Source organism: Drosophila novamexicana, unplaced genomic scaffold (assembly GCF_003285875.2).
Source record: "Drosophila novamexicana strain 15010-1031.04,08,12 unplaced genomic scaffold, DnovRS2.1 tig00001361-arrow-arrow-pilon, whole genome shotgun sequence".
NCBI classification, from domain to species: Eukaryota; Metazoa; Arthropoda; class Insecta; order Diptera; family Drosophilidae; genus Drosophila; species Drosophila novamexicana.
In genome coordinates this window covers 525,165-544,083 of record NW_020824852.1, presented here as the reverse complement: position 1 = coordinate 544,083, position 18,919 = coordinate 525,165, and the positions used below count along the sequence as shown (strand labels likewise).

The window sequence follows — 18,919 nt, the reverse complement described above, 5'->3', positions numbered from 1 at the left end:
TTCAGTTGGTTCTCGAAATCGTTCAAAAAATTAATTTTTACTTTTTTTTTAGTTGTCAATTTGTAATCGTAATGCCATAATTTAAATTTAAATTTAAATTTTAATGCTACTTCAATTTCTCTTTTCGTTTATCTTAAGTAAAATTGAATCAAATTCCTCAGTGCTTGCAGTGCATATCGTACTTAGATGTTTTCGTTTTGCCTTTGTCTGTTTAATGTTTAACTTAAGAGCTACCAAAAAATTTTAACCATTTATAGTATATAAGTGTAAACATATAGTAATATATATATATATATATGTATATATATTATATATTTTCTTGTATTATATATTATATGTAGTTCATTATTATGTGTATAGTATATATGTATATTATGTCTGTGTATTATCTTACAATGCGTCGAGCATATGCACATATAGATATATATATATATATATATATATATATGAGTGTCTGTGTTGCATATAGCGCTCAGTTGAAGTACATTCTTTAGTTATATACAATTTACAGTTAAGCAGTTTAGAACTCTTCGATAGAAATACTTTCAGACTTGCGTAAGTTTATACTTTAATCATTCATTTCAATTAATTTTAAAGTAAATAGTATATGTTTTAAACAAAAACAGTTGTCTTTGGCTTCAATCAAGTTGAAAATAAACTGAGAATAAATTCTGAAAGATAAAAGGAAATTCATCAAATTGATTATGGAATATAAGTTTAAAAACGAAAAGAGTATAAAATATTTTAAAGAAAATCAAAATTGAATTAAAAAAAGATATTGAATTTTATTTTGAAAATAAACCATATTTATTCTCTCAATGAATGTGTGTGGTGGTGTGTGTGAGATGGTGTGTGTGTCTGTGTGTTCGTTTCTTCCTCTTCTTCTGCCCTTCTCTTCTTGCTTAAAGCATAAATAAATAAATTAGAGCTATAATTGGGTATAAACTAGACGCAATATTTGTTTGTTAGTATGCACACATATGTAGCTATATAGAATATAGTATATAGTATATAAGTTTTCTTCTTCTTCACAAACCAATAAATGGTATAGTTCTTGCTGTTGTTGTTGTTGCAGATACTTCCTTTACAATTTCAGTTGCCTTAGTTTCTAGGTTTTCATAAGACTTGCGTTTCATGTTGTTTTCCATTTGTTCAACAATTCCCTTATATGCATAGAAAAAAATATATATATATATATATTTGTAAATATGCTATGTATGCATGTGTCTAGCATCTATATAGTTATATATGTATATGTATATATATATATATATATTATATATATATATAAAATATATATATATACATATATGTATATATAGTTATATATATGCCCGCTTCTACACGCATACATACATAACAATCTATATATTTGCTTAAATGTAGAACATTCATCAGGTTATATGCGTGCTGGGTCTGTGGTAAATATGTGTATGTACCTGTGTGTGTGTGTGTGTGTGTGTGTGTGTGTGTGTGTGTGTTTAGAGTTGTCAAGGCATTGGATGTAGTCAAAATAAGTATGTGACTTGCTTCGTTATTTGTACAAAATACACGAAAATATATTCCTTAGTTTGTCTTGGACCCGGTTGTTCTCCGAACAGGTGTATATTTAACCCACTTACAGAGCGTTGCTCTACAATTTGTTGTACCACTTGGCAACACTGTTCACATTGCACTTGTTCTTCTCAATAATCCCCAAACTACAATTTCAATATTTGATCAGATTGTTAAGCGATAGCATAGCGGAAAGTTTCTCAATTACAATTTGATTATGTTTTAAAAAGTTAAAACCAAAATCAAAATTAAAAATTAAAAATAAATGTGTTGGAATTCTTAATTTATTTGAGTTTTGTTCTTAAGCTTAGATGATCTTTATATATATATATATTTATTTATATATATATATATATATATGTGTGTGTGTGTGTGTGTTTATATATGTATATGTGTATCTTTATTTAGCAAACGTGTTATTGTGTATTATTTCCCAATTTCACTTATATGCCATTTGCTAAATAAATTTTTGTGTAGTTGCTGTTGTTGATGTTGTTGCATTGGCATCTGATGCGACACAATTTGTGGCAGACTTCGGGCGCACATCTGCGGGGCATTTAGCTGCATGCCCCAAAGCGCTGTCACACATTGCCCTACAGAGAAATCGCACTTAGAATGCCATACACATATGCATATATATGGCATATATATATATAAACACACATATATATATATATATTTATATATATATATATATTATATATGTTTGTATATATATATGTATATATAGTGTATTTTAATGTATGCATGAAATCCAAAACATAATAACTGGCAAAAACAAACGCTGTCGTTCGTAGCCCAACAAAATGCTCGAGCCAAGAGCTCAGCAGACCGAACGACAGCGTGAGTTTTTGCAGCATGCTTGGCTTTAATTGAAGTATATAATTTAAATTACATAGTATATATTTGCTTAAGATTACGGTTTACAATAGTTAAGAGTAGTTAAGGTTTTCAACTGCTTAGTTAATTACGTTGTCTTATGTTCAATAGTGAGATTTTCTTCTTGTTCTTGTTCTTTGTGTTGTGTTTTGTTTTTGTGTTGTTTTTGTGTTGTTTTTTTGTTTATGTTTTTGTTTTCATAATATCTTAAGCCAATTGGGTTGCAAAATTTTGAAACGTAATTGACTTTAGCACGTTTAACAGTTAAAAGCACTATTCAAATGTGATCTAATGAAAAAATGTATCCCAACTAGGCTTAATATATATGCATATGTCTATATATACATATATATGTGACATACGTTTTCGATTAGATTAGTTTTAACTTTGAATCCATAAGTTTTGTCTGAATATTTATTATGTAAATGTGTTTCATTTTTTTTTTTTATTTGATAAAATAGTTTAGCTGTATATATATAAATATATATATATATTTTTTTATATATATATGTTTATGTATATTTTCTTATAGATATAGTTCTCTATATATTTATATATATATGTATATAATTTGCTATTCCTGTTGTTCATTGTTCTTGTTGCTGTTGTAGTTAAAGTTGTTGTTGTAGTTGTTGCTGTAGTTGTTGCTGTTGTTTTTTTGTTGTTGTTGTTGTTGTGGTAGTTAGTTGTGTTATAAAGTCGCTTAGAGTTCCCGAATAGTCTTAATAAATACTCATATGTATACATACAATATATATATTGGTTATCTATAGGTATTAGTTTCTTTTTGTTCTTGTTCTTGTTTTTGTTGTTGTTTTGCTTTGATCGTAGGAGAGTTGGGCTCTATAAAGCCTGAGGGTTGGGCGGGTGAGGACGGGCGCTTAAGTCTCTGTGAAAATCTTTGATTGAATTTGAAACACGTCGAGATATATATATATATATATATTTGTGTAAAATATATATATTTAGAGAATGGAAGGATGTGAGAAGAAGAGTTGTATAGCCAGAGAACCGAAAGACTTGAAGATACGGAACATTTTCTGGGTTGTGCATAGCTTAAATTGAGTGTGCGCATGGGGCTTTGTGTGTGTGTGAGTGGGTATACGTGTGTGTGAGATATATTCATATATTGGGTAATTATATTTACTATACTTTATGCCTGTCTGCATATAACTATTCATAGCATCTGCTGCTGCTGCTGCACTGCTTTTGGCTTAATATGCAATTTACAACAGTTTTTCAACATATCATATTTTTTTTGTTTATTCATTTACTTAACTAGATTTAAATTTCCAAAAAAAAAACTCTATATATATATATATTGTAATATACGTATAGGTATGTGCTTCTATATAATCTATACGCGAATATGTAAGCTTTTCTTGTAGTTGTATTTTTGTTGTTGTTGTGGTTGTTGTTGTTGCTGTTGTTGTTGTTGTTGTTGCTGTATTTGTTGTTGTAGTTGTTGTGTTTATTTCTGGTATTTGTATGTACAGCAAATGCCTTGGCTAATATCAATATATCAATTATACGCCGCGTGGCCCATTTTGCGTTTTGTTCAAGTCCAATAAATGAATCAAGTTTTCAGTTGTTTGTGTGTGTGTGTGTGTGTTTTTGTTGTAGGGATTAGTATAATTAAATTTATATATCACAATTTAATCATCTTTTAATTTTGTTTGCCAAAGAATTTAAAACAATATTTTTTGAAAACACGCAACAGTCTGTGAACTGATTGTGTGTGTGTGTGTGGTGTGTGTGTGTGTGTGTGTCGTGTGTATTTATGAGTGCATCTAACTTTTTTGAGTTTTGCATAAATAAATTGTCACTTAATTGCTGAAGCAACGCCTTATTGTGTTGAGAATTGTAATTGTATTTTTGCACTTTGCTTAAATTTAAAATTAATTATATTTTGAATTCATTTTGTTTTTAGTTTAGTATGCAGCTATGCATTTTGCCATTATCTGATATAGACACAAACAATTTTATGCATATATATATATATATATATATATATATATATATATATGCATATATGTATATATATATATGTAGTTTATATATGTATATATGTTGGATATATATATATTTATATATATATGCTCAAAATATAGCAAGAATCTAACAACAAAAATTTCAAACTATGAAGCTTAATTCTGCGCGCCCGTAAGTAGGCAACAGTTTTTTGTCTTTAAAACTAATTTTGCAAATTATGCTGTTTTTCTTGTTGTCGTTTTTCCTGTTGTTTTTGTTGTTGTTATCAATTAAATTTGGCTTTAAATTCTGGTTTGCAGCTCCAAATGCATGAAACGTTCTTGACCTTGGGTAAGTTTCATTTGTCGCATTTGGAATTGGAATGTTTTATATTCACGTTGAGTTGTTTGTTCATTTTAGTTGTAATTGTTGGTTGAGTTTTCATTTGCAAGTATTTCGGTTGAATCAGTTTGTTGGAGCAGACATTTTCCATTTGTTGGCAGCAATTGGGGAAAAATCGTGCACATTAGCTAAGTAACCACAAGGATTCGGGACATGTTTTTGCAGCTGGGAATTAAAATGATGATGTTCTATGCGAGCACTACATGGAATTTGGCGGCTGGCTATTTGGCTTTGGTGTTGATAAGGATGGATCAGCCGTGCGCGCAGCTTACTTTCCAAATAGGTGGCTATTTCGTTGGCATTCTTGTTGAATGCCACCATCATAGCCGTGTTGCCGCCGGCGTCGCGTGCCTGTAAATTGGCGCCAGCTGCCACCAACATGACGCAAATGTCGCGGCGATTTTGCTCTGCGGCAATGTGCAAAGCTGTCTGACCGCTGCGAGAGAAAGAGAGAGAGGGGAGACAGTTGTGGTCAACGAGAGAAAGAGAGAGCGCGAGTTTGTGCCTACCGTTCCATGTCCGCCATGTTGATGACCCGGCGTGTGGCACATGAGATGATATATTTAACAATGTCCTTATGGTTGTATTTGCACGCAAAGTGCAGCGCCGTCTGCCCGTTCTTGTTCACTGATTGTAATGAGTATCCTTGTTCATGTAGTGCACGTAACTGCAAAGAATAAGCACGCATACAGCATGAGCAAAACAAGAAAGAGAACGAGAGAGAGAGAGAGAGGGCATCAGAGAGAGACATCAGACAAAACAGCAAGAGAGCGAGAGAGCTAGCCTTTCTTCTGCTTTTTTCTTATACACAACTACAAAGCGCGCTTGTCTCACATGAACATAAACAAAAACAAAAATCACACAAAATATATAGTATATCATAGAAAAAAACATAAACGGAAAAGTTAAAGCTACCATATTCAGATCGCCGCTCTGGGCCGCTAGTAGTATGGCATCGGAAGTTTGCTCCAGTATAGGGCTGTTATTTGTGCGCGTGTGTGCGTGCGTGTGTGTGTGTGTGTGTGTGTGTGTGTGTGTGTGTGTGTGTGTGTGTGTGTGTGTGTGTGTGTGTGTGTGTGTGTGTGTGTGTGTGTGTGTGTGTGTGCGTGTGTGTGTGCGGTAAATGTGCATAGATAGATGTGTGTGTGTTTGTGTGTGTGTGTGGTTGTGTGCATAGAAAAGTAGAGAAATAAAAAGAAAAGTTCAAGCATCAGTTTTGATTCGACATGTTCCATTTGTCTTATAGAACTAAAATGGTCGCGATCTCTGTAACAGTGAGCGAGAGAGAGAGAGATAGATAGATAGAGAGAGATAGACAGTTATATATATCAAGAGTTAGACAAAGATAGTGTGATAGGCTATTTTACACCTGAGTACCTGAATCCATAACCAAAAACATCTTCGTTAAAACTGAATAAACGATCTTTGCAGCTGCATGCATCGAACAACAATAGAAGCAAAACAAAGAGTTAATGTTAATAAATAAAGAGAGAGAGAGAGAGAGAGAGAGAGATAAGAGAGTGTGAAAGCGAAAGAATAGAGTGTGATGGTGAGTCGATGAGAGAGAGCGAGACCGCCAATTCTTTGTCGTGAGCGAGCGCTGCCAGACTGTTGAGCTATGCAAGCAGCTTTCGCTTGTCTATTTGTAGCTTGTGTTTTTGCCTTAAATTTCGTAACGTGTGAAATGAGTTTGTTTTTGTTGGGAAGCAAGCTGTTGTTGTGGTTGTTGTTGGGGTTTTACCTCTTCCACTTGATCACTTTAATGGGCTTGTTGCCAATTTGCAAGTCCTCATCTTTGTTTTGTGTGAGGAGTGTGTGTGTGTGTGTGTGTGTGTGTGCGTGTGCGTTTTGGTTTAAGAGAGTTTAACAAATTGTTAGTACGCCATTTGCATAAAGTTATTTTCAATAAGCAGTAAATAAATACACATATAAAACGAAAACGAATAAAAACAAAAACAATAAGGGCTTAAGCACTTAATCAGTTAATCGGTTAATTAGTTAATCAGTGTTTAACTGCTTAACCACTGAGGCAAACCTACCCGTCGCTGTGTTTTGGATTGCAATTTGAACACTTTGTGGTCTGAATTTTTGTGTTGTTTGGAATTGAGTTTTGGCTGATTGGTTGATTGATTGATTGGTTGATTGGCTGATTGGTTGATTGGTTGTTGGTGTGGGTTTTGGACGAGAACGGAATACGGTTTAGCCCTTGTCGCTGTTACGAGTAACTGTTAACGTAAGCGGCGATTATATACCATATATATACATTTACATATACATATATACGAAATACTCATATTGAATGCTCTACTTACATGTGGGCGTGGCAAGGACTAAGCTGTATTCGCTCCCGCACTTAATATATGTGTGTGTGTGTGTGTTTGTGTGTGCACGTCTGTGTATGTGTGTGTATCAGTTAGTTGCTAAACATGCGAAAATAAAAAATGCTAAACACCAAACGGAATCGAAAACGTAAACGGAAACGAAAATGAAAATGAAAAGAAAACAACGTTGATAAACACTGAAAGATTAGCCTGGTTGCGGGATGTGTTCGGGTAAGGAATGGAGATTAGGCTGGATATGGACACACACAACATCGCTTAAAGCTCGATGCGCTTCTTGCGATAATGCAGGTGACAAAACATGCGCCTATCTAGGTAGGGCAGCGGCTGGGCCACCTGCTGCTGGTAGAGCTGCAGACGCTGCTGCAGCGGCAGCTCGGTGGCCGGCGACGGTGGTTGCGCCGAGCGGTGCCAACAGCCAGCTAACAGAAGCCTACCCGTGCCGGTGCCGGTACCGTTGCCGGTGCCAGAGCCGGTGCCAGTGCCAGTGCCAGTGCCAGTGCCAGTGCCGCGTCCCTGTGTCTGATCCAGCTGTCGCCGTTCGTTCTGCGCCTGGCGCTGCGAAAATGCCGCGAACGAGCGCTCCTGATCCGGTGTCTGCGGCATGGTGGCCGCCTCATGATCCAGTATATAGAGTTCGTCGATGGCAATGTCACAGATGTAGTGCAAGTGCTCCTGGGCCCGATCAATGCGAAAGTAATGCTCAGCAGTGCACGCTGTGGATGGATGGGATGGAGTGGCAAGTGGGTTAGTTGGCAGCAGCTGCAGCAACGGCAGCGGACGTGGCATGCCACCAACTTACAGTCAATGAAGCACCAGTCCTGCGAGACCTTAGGATACGATATGGACTCCTCGAACTTGGCATTCAGCATGCTGCGCACATGCTCCAAATCGCACTGTGATTCAATCTCAATCTGTCCCAGCTTGTTGGCCAGCTTGCGTAGCATTTCCTTGTCGTAGTGGTATTGCTCGTATTGCTGCATGGTTACCCTTAAAATTCCCAGCTGCATCTTCTCCAGCGGATTGACTCTGTGCGCACGAGAAATACAAATACAAAATATAAAGTCAAGACACTCGCTACGGGGGGGTGGGGTTTTTTTTTCAGTTTTTAGTTCGATCGGAAAGATAGTGGAAGAGATGGAGAGAGATTTGGAAAGACGGAAAGAGAGAGAGAGAGAGAACGGCTACGGTTGTAATTAATGATTAGTTAAGCAAGCAGCGGAAGATCCGTCGAGAATGGGCGCGAGATGATAGCGATGATAAGATAGATTAAGATTCATTTAAATTCCTCTTTTTTTTTTGCCGAATTTATGCATCTTCAAATACAGAGCCTGATGCTTGGTCGATGGCCGATTAACTCAGACTAAAACCACGAATGTATAGGAAACACATGGAAACCACTTGCCATTTCACATGCGAATTCACATATATTTGTAACTTCAACTGAAATTCGTAGAACATTAAATTTTTTTTTTTTTTGATCCCAAGTCGAAGTGTGCTCGACCTTGGCCTTCTTGCTTTATAATGGTAAAACTCGTCGAACAAACAAATTTGCAAGTGTTCCAATATGTGATAGGCCATTTGGTGAGTGTTATTTAATCAGGAACGAAAGATATTTGGAATAACTATTCAACTGGAGGATCGGCTTTGCAAGTATCACAGCGAACGAAGCAACTAATAAAGGCGGTTGTATAAAATCTGGGGTATGTATCATTTCGAATTACAGGACTACTCAAGTGGTCCGTATTTAGATCATCGATTGCGTATTTAGTATCCCGATCGAATTGACATAAAAACGTTTCATTTTCTAAATTCTTTCCATTCTAAACCGAAAAGCGCATAGTTGTTGTTTGTTTGTTTTTTTTTTTTGTTCTTTCGCAAAGGATAGATCAGACTGCATGGATCGTCTACAACTGCATCATCAAAAAATCGCTCTCAAACTTGCTGTAAGAATTAAACTCGCTGTATTTGAGCGGCTTTTGGTCAGTTGAGCTGCGGGTGTGTGTTCAGTGCTTGGGTTAGGTTGGGTTAGAGTTCAGGCTCTTGGTACATCCATACTCACTGGACATCTCCGCGTCCGTGCTTGCGCTTGGACAACATAAGCGCCTGGTTGAGCAGCTCGATCTCAATGATGGATGGCTTGACGCGACAGGCCTCGCCATCGACCTGCATGGGAATGGTACGTCTGGTGATGATGCGGGCCTTGCGGCACTGGCAGATGCAGGTGCCGTGCATGCCCGCCTGCAGCATGGGTAGCTGATAGGTGGTCAGGCCCACGACCTCCATGAGTCCGTCATCAATGTTGGGCTTAGTCTGACCGAAAGAGTCGTTCCAGGGATGTGTGCCGCCGCCATAGCTGTGGATGGTAAATGTTAGCAATCTATTGAAGGAGCAAGAAAGAGAGGGAGCGGGAGCGGAAGAGAACTCACCTTGGTATGTTGAGAAAGAGCACAGCATGGCAGCCGGCATCGCGTAGCTTGCTTGTATAATCTTGGCCATCGCACTCGAGGGTCACCCACTGCGAGAGATTGCGATATTGGCGCAGAATCAGATCCTTGCCGCCCATTTGGCCGTAGTACATCTTGTTGCGTAGCCGTGAATTGAAGCGTTCCGGATGAGCCTCGCGTGCCTCATGGAATTCAAGCGCAATGTGCGCATCCACGCCAAAGCTGAAGTAATTGTTAATCACGTTCAACGGCACATTCGACTTGCTGCGGTCAACATGATCATCGGTCACATCCTCGTTGGGCGTCACCTTGACACTCCAGCGATCCATTAGGACGCACTGCGACATGCCGACCTCACGCAGTACCTTGCCAATAGGCTCATCAGTATAGCCCTGTGCGTGATGGAGAATGCAGCCACAAATAAGTCCGAGATCGAAATTGAAATCCATTAAATATACTTACGCCGCCCCAGCCGAGCGATCGGGCGAGATCATTGCCGGTGCCCAGTGGCAAGACGCCCACCGCCGGCACCGGCATCAGCGGTGGATGGATCTGATCCAGTACGGATAGCACCCAACCGACGGTGCCATCGCCGCCACAGGCCAACACGCGTAAATTCGGAGCCTTGCGGAACATGTCCAGACTGGAAAGTGAGAAAATGATGGGAAGAGATTCGATTATAACTAAGCAGAACTATATTACTCTAATGTAGATTAACCAAACTATTGTGGCAACTACTCACATAATCGAATTTGAATATACAATTTTGGAAAGCATTTGAAAAATATTTATTCTTTTGCCATTTAAGGCCAACACTTACCCCATTTTGGGACCACCTTGTGTCAGATCGAATACCTGGCGTGGATTGAGCAAATGCTGGAACTTGCCCAATAGCTTGACGCCCTGATTGCCACCAGATTTTGGATTGATAAAGACAATAACCGGTATTACATCCGGCGATGGAATGGGCTTCACAATGAAGGCGCGCGGCTCCTTTTTCTCCTCCTTGGCCTTCTGGCGTTTCTGGGTGTTCTTCTTACTCTTGCCACCAGCGCCAGAACCAGCCCCACCGCCAGCCGCACCACCGGCCGAACTGGTCTTGTTGCTCACACGTATCGAGGACTTGAAGTTGCCCTTATTCGGTAGCTTGACAATCCATGACGGTGGCACAATGATGGGCGCATAGTTGCCTGCAAGCACAAAATGTTAGATTGGAATAGACAGAGAGAGACAGAGAGAGAGAGAGAGAGAGAGAGAGAGGGTGAGAGGGTGCGGGTATAATGCTCATAAATGGTTGAATTGCGTTTAAGATGCGTGTCAACATTGGCAGCTGACCAACTCGTTGCCAGGGCAGCTAATTGAGAGCTTGTCTGCGGCCAGCCAGAAATGCCAGGGAGCAGCAAATTCCACTTGCCACCTGCAAAGCAATCACAAGCTGAACCACCAAGAGCACCCACCAACAACAACAAAGACAAGTTAATAGCATAGAAAATATGCCAGAAGTCAGTCACGAGCCACTGACAAACAAAAGAAATTGAGATGAAGCCGCATGCTGCCACGCACCGAGTCGACATACCAAGGTCCTTCCTTGCCCAAGTCAAGGCGCAATTATGAATACCACAACAGAAGCGAGCGAGATTGCCGAGTGAGCGGCAGGTGGAAGAGAGCCACACGCTACGGAACAGGACAAACTGGCGCAGAGACAGATGGAGAACAGGACAGCCAGACGGGCAGGCCGTTAGCCAGGCCAGGACTTGAAGACAGGCCAAAGGCGGCAGCAAAACTGAGCCAGAAGACAACCTGAGCTACGCACTGCAATAGCAGGCAAGCAGCAGAGGGGTGGATGTGTGTCTGTGTGTGGTTGTCATGTGCGTGGGTTGTTAAGGCGGCTCGAGGCCTCACGAACGCCCGCCTGTAATTGTATTTTGCGCTTTATTTCGTTGTCCTGTGGCATCCTCATTGTCTCACTGTCATTGTGTGTGTGTGCGTGTGTGTCGTCTGTGTGTAATGCGATGCTGGAGAGTGTGTTAACAAGACGCTCATTGAGACACTTTATAAAAAGCATTTACAGCCTCAGCCATGCACAGGCAGAGCTCTGACACCAGTCCTTACACAAGCACCCCAGCTGCCTCCTCTCCACCATGGTCAATGGTTGGGCTTTCCTTTTGTTGCAGCCAGAGACAGAGCAGTCAGCAGAAGCGTCTATCTGGCCTCTGCAAGTTTTGGCAGTTTAACACTAACTGCTGCTGGCAACCGTTGCAATGAGATGACCACCAGAATGGAAAAATGCAAAATGCGATTCAAAACTTTCATTTCCAATGCGACACCAGACTTGACATTTGAGCTCTTTAGACAACGAGCTATGCCCCAACGTGGTCAACATTGTAATTGGCTTAAAGAGGTATATGGCTGGTTGGCTAATGTAGTCGCTCATGTAGATTAAAAATATTTCACATTTTGGACACCTCTAGTATTTAAGCATATTCGAATGCCATGTTTATTCATTGAAAATTTCATGTTCATCGAACAATAAACATTGAAGTTATAAAAGACTCCTGGAAGGTCAGGATTTCTCGACTAAAGCTTGCTAAATTCTATGTATACATAAATTATTTATTTAATATATTATTTTTATGTATTCTATTACTCATTATATGCTTAAAAATGCACATATTCTTTTGGCTTCTTTCAGTTCACCTTTAGATATATCCTTTCCTTTCCATTTAGAGCCCCAAAAACTCTATTTCGAATCGATTAATAGGAAACGTTATTCCAAGGCGCCAATATGCAAATTGCTTTTTAGCGAACAATCGAGTTTCGTTCCGGGCTTATGTGCAGTTTTCGCTGCGCTTTTCAATTAAATTAAATAAAGACTGTTAAATTGCCGATTTGCTAAAAATATTTCCCAAACTGGCCATCAATAGAGGACGCAGGCAATTCAACTCTCCAATCAGCCTGATTTGATTTTGCGAAGCTATAGGCTGCTGTGCGCCAGTGTGTGTGTGTGTGTGTGTTTTGCATTTCAATTAAATAAGTCAAAATCAAGCGACGGCCCTAATTACGGTCCGTCGTGACGTCGCGAATACTTTTCAAAGTCTCATCGGCCACGTATTGGGTTCAACTATTGACTTTGTGCCGGGACCATGAACTGACAAATTGTCAATTCCGCGGAACAAATGCTAATGACCTTAAAACTTGACCCAAAAGCGAAGACAGATGCGAAATGAGTAGACGCAAGTGTGGAACAGAGATTGACCTAAGGGGAAATGCTCTTTGGGGCAGACAAGATTTCCGGAAAAGAAGAAGAGTACAAAAAAGAAACAATAAATGAAATGGAATTAGTGAAAGAAGAAAAATGTATGCATGCTCTTTTTCTTAAAATCATCGTTATTTGCATAAAGCAAATAAAAATTATGAAGACCAACATAAAAAATAAATGTATCAATAAATATATAATAATAATAACAAATTTATAAATAAAACATGACATAATATAAAACAATAACTAACAATAATATTTTAAATTTATATGCATAATTCAACTTGTATTGCGTATTTATTTATGAAATTTGGGTGTTCAGGTTTTATTATTTCCAAATTAATAAAATAACAAACAAGTATATTAAAATAAAATAAATTATATTAATAAGCAATTATAGTAAAATAAAAAAGAATAAATTAAATTTCAACGCATAATTTATTATACTGTCGAATCTTATATTATCGATTAATATTAATGAGTAACTTGTTAAAATCAAACAGTTATGCCTTTAAAATACTTGGTTATTGAAGCTAATATACCCTATGGTTAGGGTATAGCCCACACAAATGAAAAAGAGACAACTACTAGTGGCTGTTGTAAATGAAGACAATGGGACAATGAGCGAGTGGGCAATGGTAATGAGTCAAAAGGGTCGAGAGGTGTGTCACAAACTACCTTGTGGACAAATGGGCTTGGGTCGTCTGCATAAGGGGTTAACGGTCAGGGGCAGGGACTGGGTAAGGGGCGGGTAGGGGATAGGGGGTGGCGGTTTGGACGTTTTAATGCACAAATTTTAATTAAGTTAACGGGCCGCAATTTATTTGCATTCGCGTCACGTAATTAATCAGAGAGAACACAATGGAGAATGAAGAATGGACAATGGGACGGCTGGGCTGGCTCTCGTGGAGCCTGGACGGGCATCGATAAGGAAAATGTCCGAATGTCTGAACTTACCCAGGCGGCATTCCTCGCCAATCTTGGCCTGATTGAAGCACGACTCCTTATTATGGTAAATCTCGTGGCACCATGCACAGGATAGGGCGACAATTTCCTTTGATCCAAAGAGTTTACTCTGCACCGCCTGCAACAAGAGAAGGTCGAGTCGTGGTTTGGATGGGGCTGTTACAATGTGTGCTACTCACCTTGCCACAGTGCTTGCACTTGCCCTTCTCCAGCTTGCGGTGCACCCAGTGGTGGTGGGTGGTCGTCTGTTCCCGGTACTGCCTGATGCCCACATCCCGATAGGTTGGCTTACACGCTAGCTGAGTCTTTTCATTCACTATTGGAATGCAATTCTGATGTGCAATCAGCTGACAAGCCGAGCACTTCATGCGCTGTCCGCTCTTCTGCAAGTACACGAACGCAATCAGACAGCCATACAGAGGACGGAAAATGCAGTATGTAGGATGGTGGTTGAAGGGCAGGGGAAAGGTGTGTACATTAGAAACGCATAAACGCAGTTTGTCTCATTCAATTGGCCAGTTGGCCAACTAAGCTGACAGCCGCCCACTGGGCCATTGAGCAGCTATCTACTACTAGCTACTTGTCTTGAAATAAACTTTTGCAATTATTTTCCACTCAAGCTGTACGTCTGTCACTCTGTCACAGGCAGAATCCTGTCGTGTTGCTTTAATTCAAAATGACAGGAGCTGCACGTGTCTTGGAAAGGGAGGGTCCCAGAGACACGTATTGTATTTAACGACAACAATAAAGCTCCCTTAAAGCTCTCCTCTAACTACCTTATCGAGCAATTTAGGAAGCTTTGATGGCACTTGAAAAAAAGTTCAAGGCACGTATTGTATTGAAGACAAGCAATAAGCCTCCCTTAAAGCTCTCTCCCACTAACTTATAACAAGCTTGAAAGTAGCTTTTATCGTAGTGGGATGCATGTATAGTACTGAACGACAGCAATAAAGCTCACTTAAAGCTCTCACTATGCTGTTTATAACAAGCTTTAAAGGCACTTTTATTGTTGTGAGAACAGCTTTGGAAGTACTTGAAAGAAGCAGCAAGTGGCTTGAAAAGAGGAAGGTGGGAGAACTGAATGCCAACAATAAAGCTTCCTTAAAGCTCCCCTCTATCTAACTTATCGCACGTTTTATGAAGCTTTAATAGTCGTGAGAGCAGCTGTCGAAGCATATGAAAGCTCTAAGCGACTTTTTACTCAACTAGCTCACAGCTAATTCACTTCGCTTTTTTGCCCCTACTAGCAAACAAAATAAAGTTCACCTGAGCGGAAAACTTAACCAAGCACAACTGTGCACTATGCTTCGCTTTCATTATTTGATTTTACTGTTGTATGTTGTTGTAAGGCTTAAGTATTGCTTAACTTGGCCCTTATAGCTCTCTCTCTCTCTCTCTCTCTCGCAAGCTTTTTGTCAGTGTGGAACATTTTCTCAAATTTGGGCAGCCAATACTGTAGGCGTCCTTTCAAGAAGCTTCAATAATATATGTTCTCCATCCAATATAATTTATCGGAACCATGTCGTGACTGGGCTTTCCACACATGCAGATAATCAACATTCGTACTTTCATTTAGTTAATCAGCCGTGCTGCCTGTGCCAAAGTTTACCTTTACATCACCTAATGACAAACTACTTGTAACTTTTGACAGCAAGCATTGTGTGTCCGGATGTAAAAGAGAGGAGCCATTTGCCCAGGCCCCGCCACGGTCCCTCAACGTATTGCGTGTGCAGCAAATTATACATATGAACAAGTTATATATATATTTATATATATATATATATATATATATATATATATATATATATATATATATATATGTATGTATGTACTCGTACATATCGCACAAGCACGCAATAAATAAATTACACGATTACATGAAGTTTCATTCTACTTGGCGCTTTTCGCTTTTTGTGCTCCTCGCGGTAATTGAATTAGAAGTAAACCCCAAAAAAACTCAGTCCAATATCGTAAGCCCAAATCCCAACTGTGCCAGCCAATGTGAGTGTGTGCGTGTGTGTGTTTGCGTGTGTTTGCGTGTGGTACTTACAATGCACTCCTCGTTGAGACAGCAGAGATCACCCGAGGCCGAGGTGGGCTTCCAGTAATGCTCGCCCTGCACCGCATTCTCCGTCCAGTCCGGCACAATGCGTATCGGCCTACGGGCATTGCTCGAAGAGGCCGTACGTCTATGTATATCGTATGGGTAGAGCAAGAAAAGAAGAGCATATTTTAATGGGAGCCAGAAACGATGAAGATTTGACATGAGATTATATATATATCATCATATCAAATGTCACATCTTTCATTTTTAAGAATTACAATTATTATATCGGGCATATAAAATCTTGAGATCTAACTATGACATCTATCATTCTGTAACTATAGCTTGATTTTTCCAGAGTATTATCATGGATATCGAGTGTTTAGTGAGTCAGTAAACATTTAACGAAAAATTTAAATTAATTTATTCAAATCATGTAAATTTGATAAGCAATATCGAGCAGCTTCTCAGCGTCTAGCCGATTATCGGCTAGTTGTGGAGCAGCCCTCGCATAGTTGCGATTAAATTTACTAATGAGTGTTTGAGAAGGTACTTGATACACTCGCATATTTACGAGTACATTCACAAATGAGATTTGAGTATTTGTTATTCATTTTGCGCTGTTTGGCTCTGCTGTTCTTTGTTCTTTGGCGCGGGGCGTTTTCCTTGCCAGTTTCCCACATTTCCATTTCCATTAGGGAGCGCCCCTTGCAGCGGCTGGGACTCACCTCTTGCGCCGCCACGCCCCTAGCGAGTCGAGTTTCCTTTGGCGGAATGCCGACTTGCGTTGCATGCCAATCGAGGAGCGTCGAAAGCGACGCACAGTTCCCGCAGCGGCGCCCCCGACCGCGCCTACACCCATTGCCCCAGTGCATGCAGGCGTTGCGGCAAAGAGTTCGCTCTGCTGATTCGACGCTGACGTCAACGCGACGCTGCTGCTGCTACTGCTGCTACTGCTGCTACTGCTGCTGGCGTCAGCTTCCTCCTCTACGTACTCATCTTCTGTTTGGAATTCCTCGCGTACCGCATGCAGCAAACGCTCCATGTTCAGCAGCGGCGTTGACGTTGGCGTCGACGTTGGTGTCGACGCTGGCGTGGACGTAGGCGTCGCCACGCTCGCCGTGCTGCTGCTGCTGCTGCTGCTGCTGCTACTGCTGCTGCTGCTGCTGCTGCTGCTGCTGCTGCTGCTGATGTTGTTGTTGTTGTTGTCGCTGTCACAGTGCAAATAAGATATGAACATGGCAAACCGTGAGCTGCTGCCCCCGCGCGCTCTCCGTCTACAAATTCATTTCACTTCACTTCACTTGACTTCATTACACATTCGATTTCGCATCTGAGTTTGAATATGATTTTGCATTTGATTTTGCTTTTGCTTTTGCTTTTGCACTTGCTTTTGCTATTGCGTTTGCGTTTGCTTGTGCTTTTGCCTTTGGCATTGCGTAGAGTTTTAGCTGCGTGTAGTTTGTTTTGGACCACATTGTCGCATAGTTTGTGCTAGCTAACCCGCTTCGACGGCAACGGCGACTGCGACTGCGGCTGCGAGTGCGACTGCAAGTTGGCCTGTGCCAATGACAGAGGCTCTTGTTATCATTATGTCGTCTTAAGATATACCGCAAAGAAACAACTGTAACGTGGTTTTTACAAACATTTATACATACCTACATGGAGGTGAGTGTATGTGTGGTATATAGTTTTTCCCCTGAGGCAGTAGAGACAGAAATGCAAAGCGAACCGGGGCACAAAGGACTAACACTTAGCTCAAGGACCTTTAAGGCTTTTGGGCCCATCAATCAAATGCCTAAATATATAATTATGGTTCCATTCCAGCGTACCGTGTGTTTGACAGCTCGCTAATAATACCAATTGACGCAAAAATAGGAATGACGGAATTGGAACATTAAGCATTTACAGATCTAATCAAAAAATATCACAAGACGTGGCAACAATGGAAGAGGAACATTTAATAAGTGTCTAGAAATACATGTTTCTTTTACAAGCTAAAAACCTTTTTTGAGGATAATGGAAGATTGAAATTGCAACGTGAGAGCATTATCATTTATAGAAAATAAAGAATATTGAATAAAAAAAAATATCAAAGAATTTTATTTTGCATGCCTAAGTTTGTAAATCGAACTTAAGTCTTTTACTGTTTGGACTCGATATTGAAATTTTGTATTCAATAATATTATTAATATTATATATATCATATAGCTGTCATGGGAACGATCGGTCGAATATTAAGTTCTTGCATGTGAAAGCTTCTATCAAGATATGTTGACCTAGATTTACTATTCTGCTTAAACATATACATATATCCAAATTTTGTCCAGATCGCATTACTATATAATATAGCACTATAGCCAGAAGCTGTTGAAAAATAAATTGCTGTATGGCAAAATATTCGGTTCTTCAAGATATTTTCAATAAACTTAGCATTTACGAGCTATTCACAATATCGCACATATCTGGAGAAGCGCAAGACAAATGTCTACAAGGGTATTAGATCTTCTTTTAGTCGTAGATAGCTGTACTTTCCCGTTTTCTCTATTTTTATATAGCAAGCGTATTACGGATTCGTGTGACTGGAGTTTCCTCTGTCGTCTCCACCTGCCGCTATGCAGAGCACGAGCGCTGAGGCTTGTCTGTGCGTGTTCTGGGTGTTGTTGTATCTAGTCTGTGTGCGTGTGTGTGCGGTGTGTGTAAGAGTGCGTGTGTGTGCGTGTGCTTAATACATTTGTATACATTTCGTATATTGTATGCATTGTAATTAAATTCTTATCAGATTCAGATGAAAAACAAAATAAAACAAAAAAAAACAGGGCAACAAGATGAAAATAATAAAAACAATGCTACTCTGTCTCTTCCTCTCTCCCTCTCCCTCTTCCTCATGCTCATCTTCATCGTCATCCTCACCCTCTCTCTCTCTCACTCGCTCTTGTCTGTCTGTCTTATAAAGGCGAGGCAACTAAGTAAGCGCAGCCCTACCCTGGTTGTTGTAAGTGTTGTTGTGGTTGTTGTTGTTGTTGCTACTGTTGATATTGGCCAGGCAAATTGCTGG

The 18,919-nt window shown here is 39.9% G+C and overlaps 1 protein-coding gene across 1 annotated transcript; it reads right to left on the bottom strand.

The window, feature by feature from the left end:
- Positions 1 to 4,517: 4,517 nt before the first annotated feature.
- On the bottom strand, positions 4,518 to 16,921 carry LOC115767282 (eye-specific diacylglycerol kinase-like). The gene is made up of 15 exons (XM_030711513.1): positions 16,590 to 16,921; positions 15,868 to 16,006; positions 13,997 to 14,200; positions 13,809 to 13,935; positions 10,413 to 10,782; positions 10,055 to 10,235; positions 9,575 to 9,984; positions 9,208 to 9,501; positions 7,948 to 8,174; positions 7,583 to 7,861; positions 6,548 to 6,599; positions 6,184 to 6,237; positions 5,722 to 5,785; positions 5,316 to 5,473; positions 4,518 to 5,242 (listed from the first exon to the last, which is right to left on the bottom strand). The coding sequence occupies exons 1-15, from the start codon at positions 16,904 to 16,906 to the stop codon at positions 4,870 to 4,872; spliced, it is 3,249 nt and encodes a 1,082-aa protein (XP_030567373.1). The 5' UTR covers positions 16,907 to 16,921; the 3' UTR covers positions 4,518 to 4,869.
- Between the last annotated feature and the right edge of the window lie 1,998 nt (positions 16,922 to 18,919).

Bases quoted from the DNA above. Each gene is read 5' to 3' on its own strand.
- LOC115767282 (XM_030711513.1), bottom strand. From the start codon at position 16,906: ATGGAGCGTTTGCTGCATGCGGTACGCGAGGAATTCCAAACAGAAGAT. The intron at 9,502-9,574 runs GTGAGTTCTCTT...TACCATCCACAG, and splicing joins CTCTTTCTCAACATACCAAG to CTATGGCGGCGGCACACATC. The intron at 6,600-7,582 runs GTAGGCTTCTGT...CACAAAACAAAG, and splicing joins CGGTACCGGCACCGGCACGG to ATGAGGACTTGCAAATTGGC.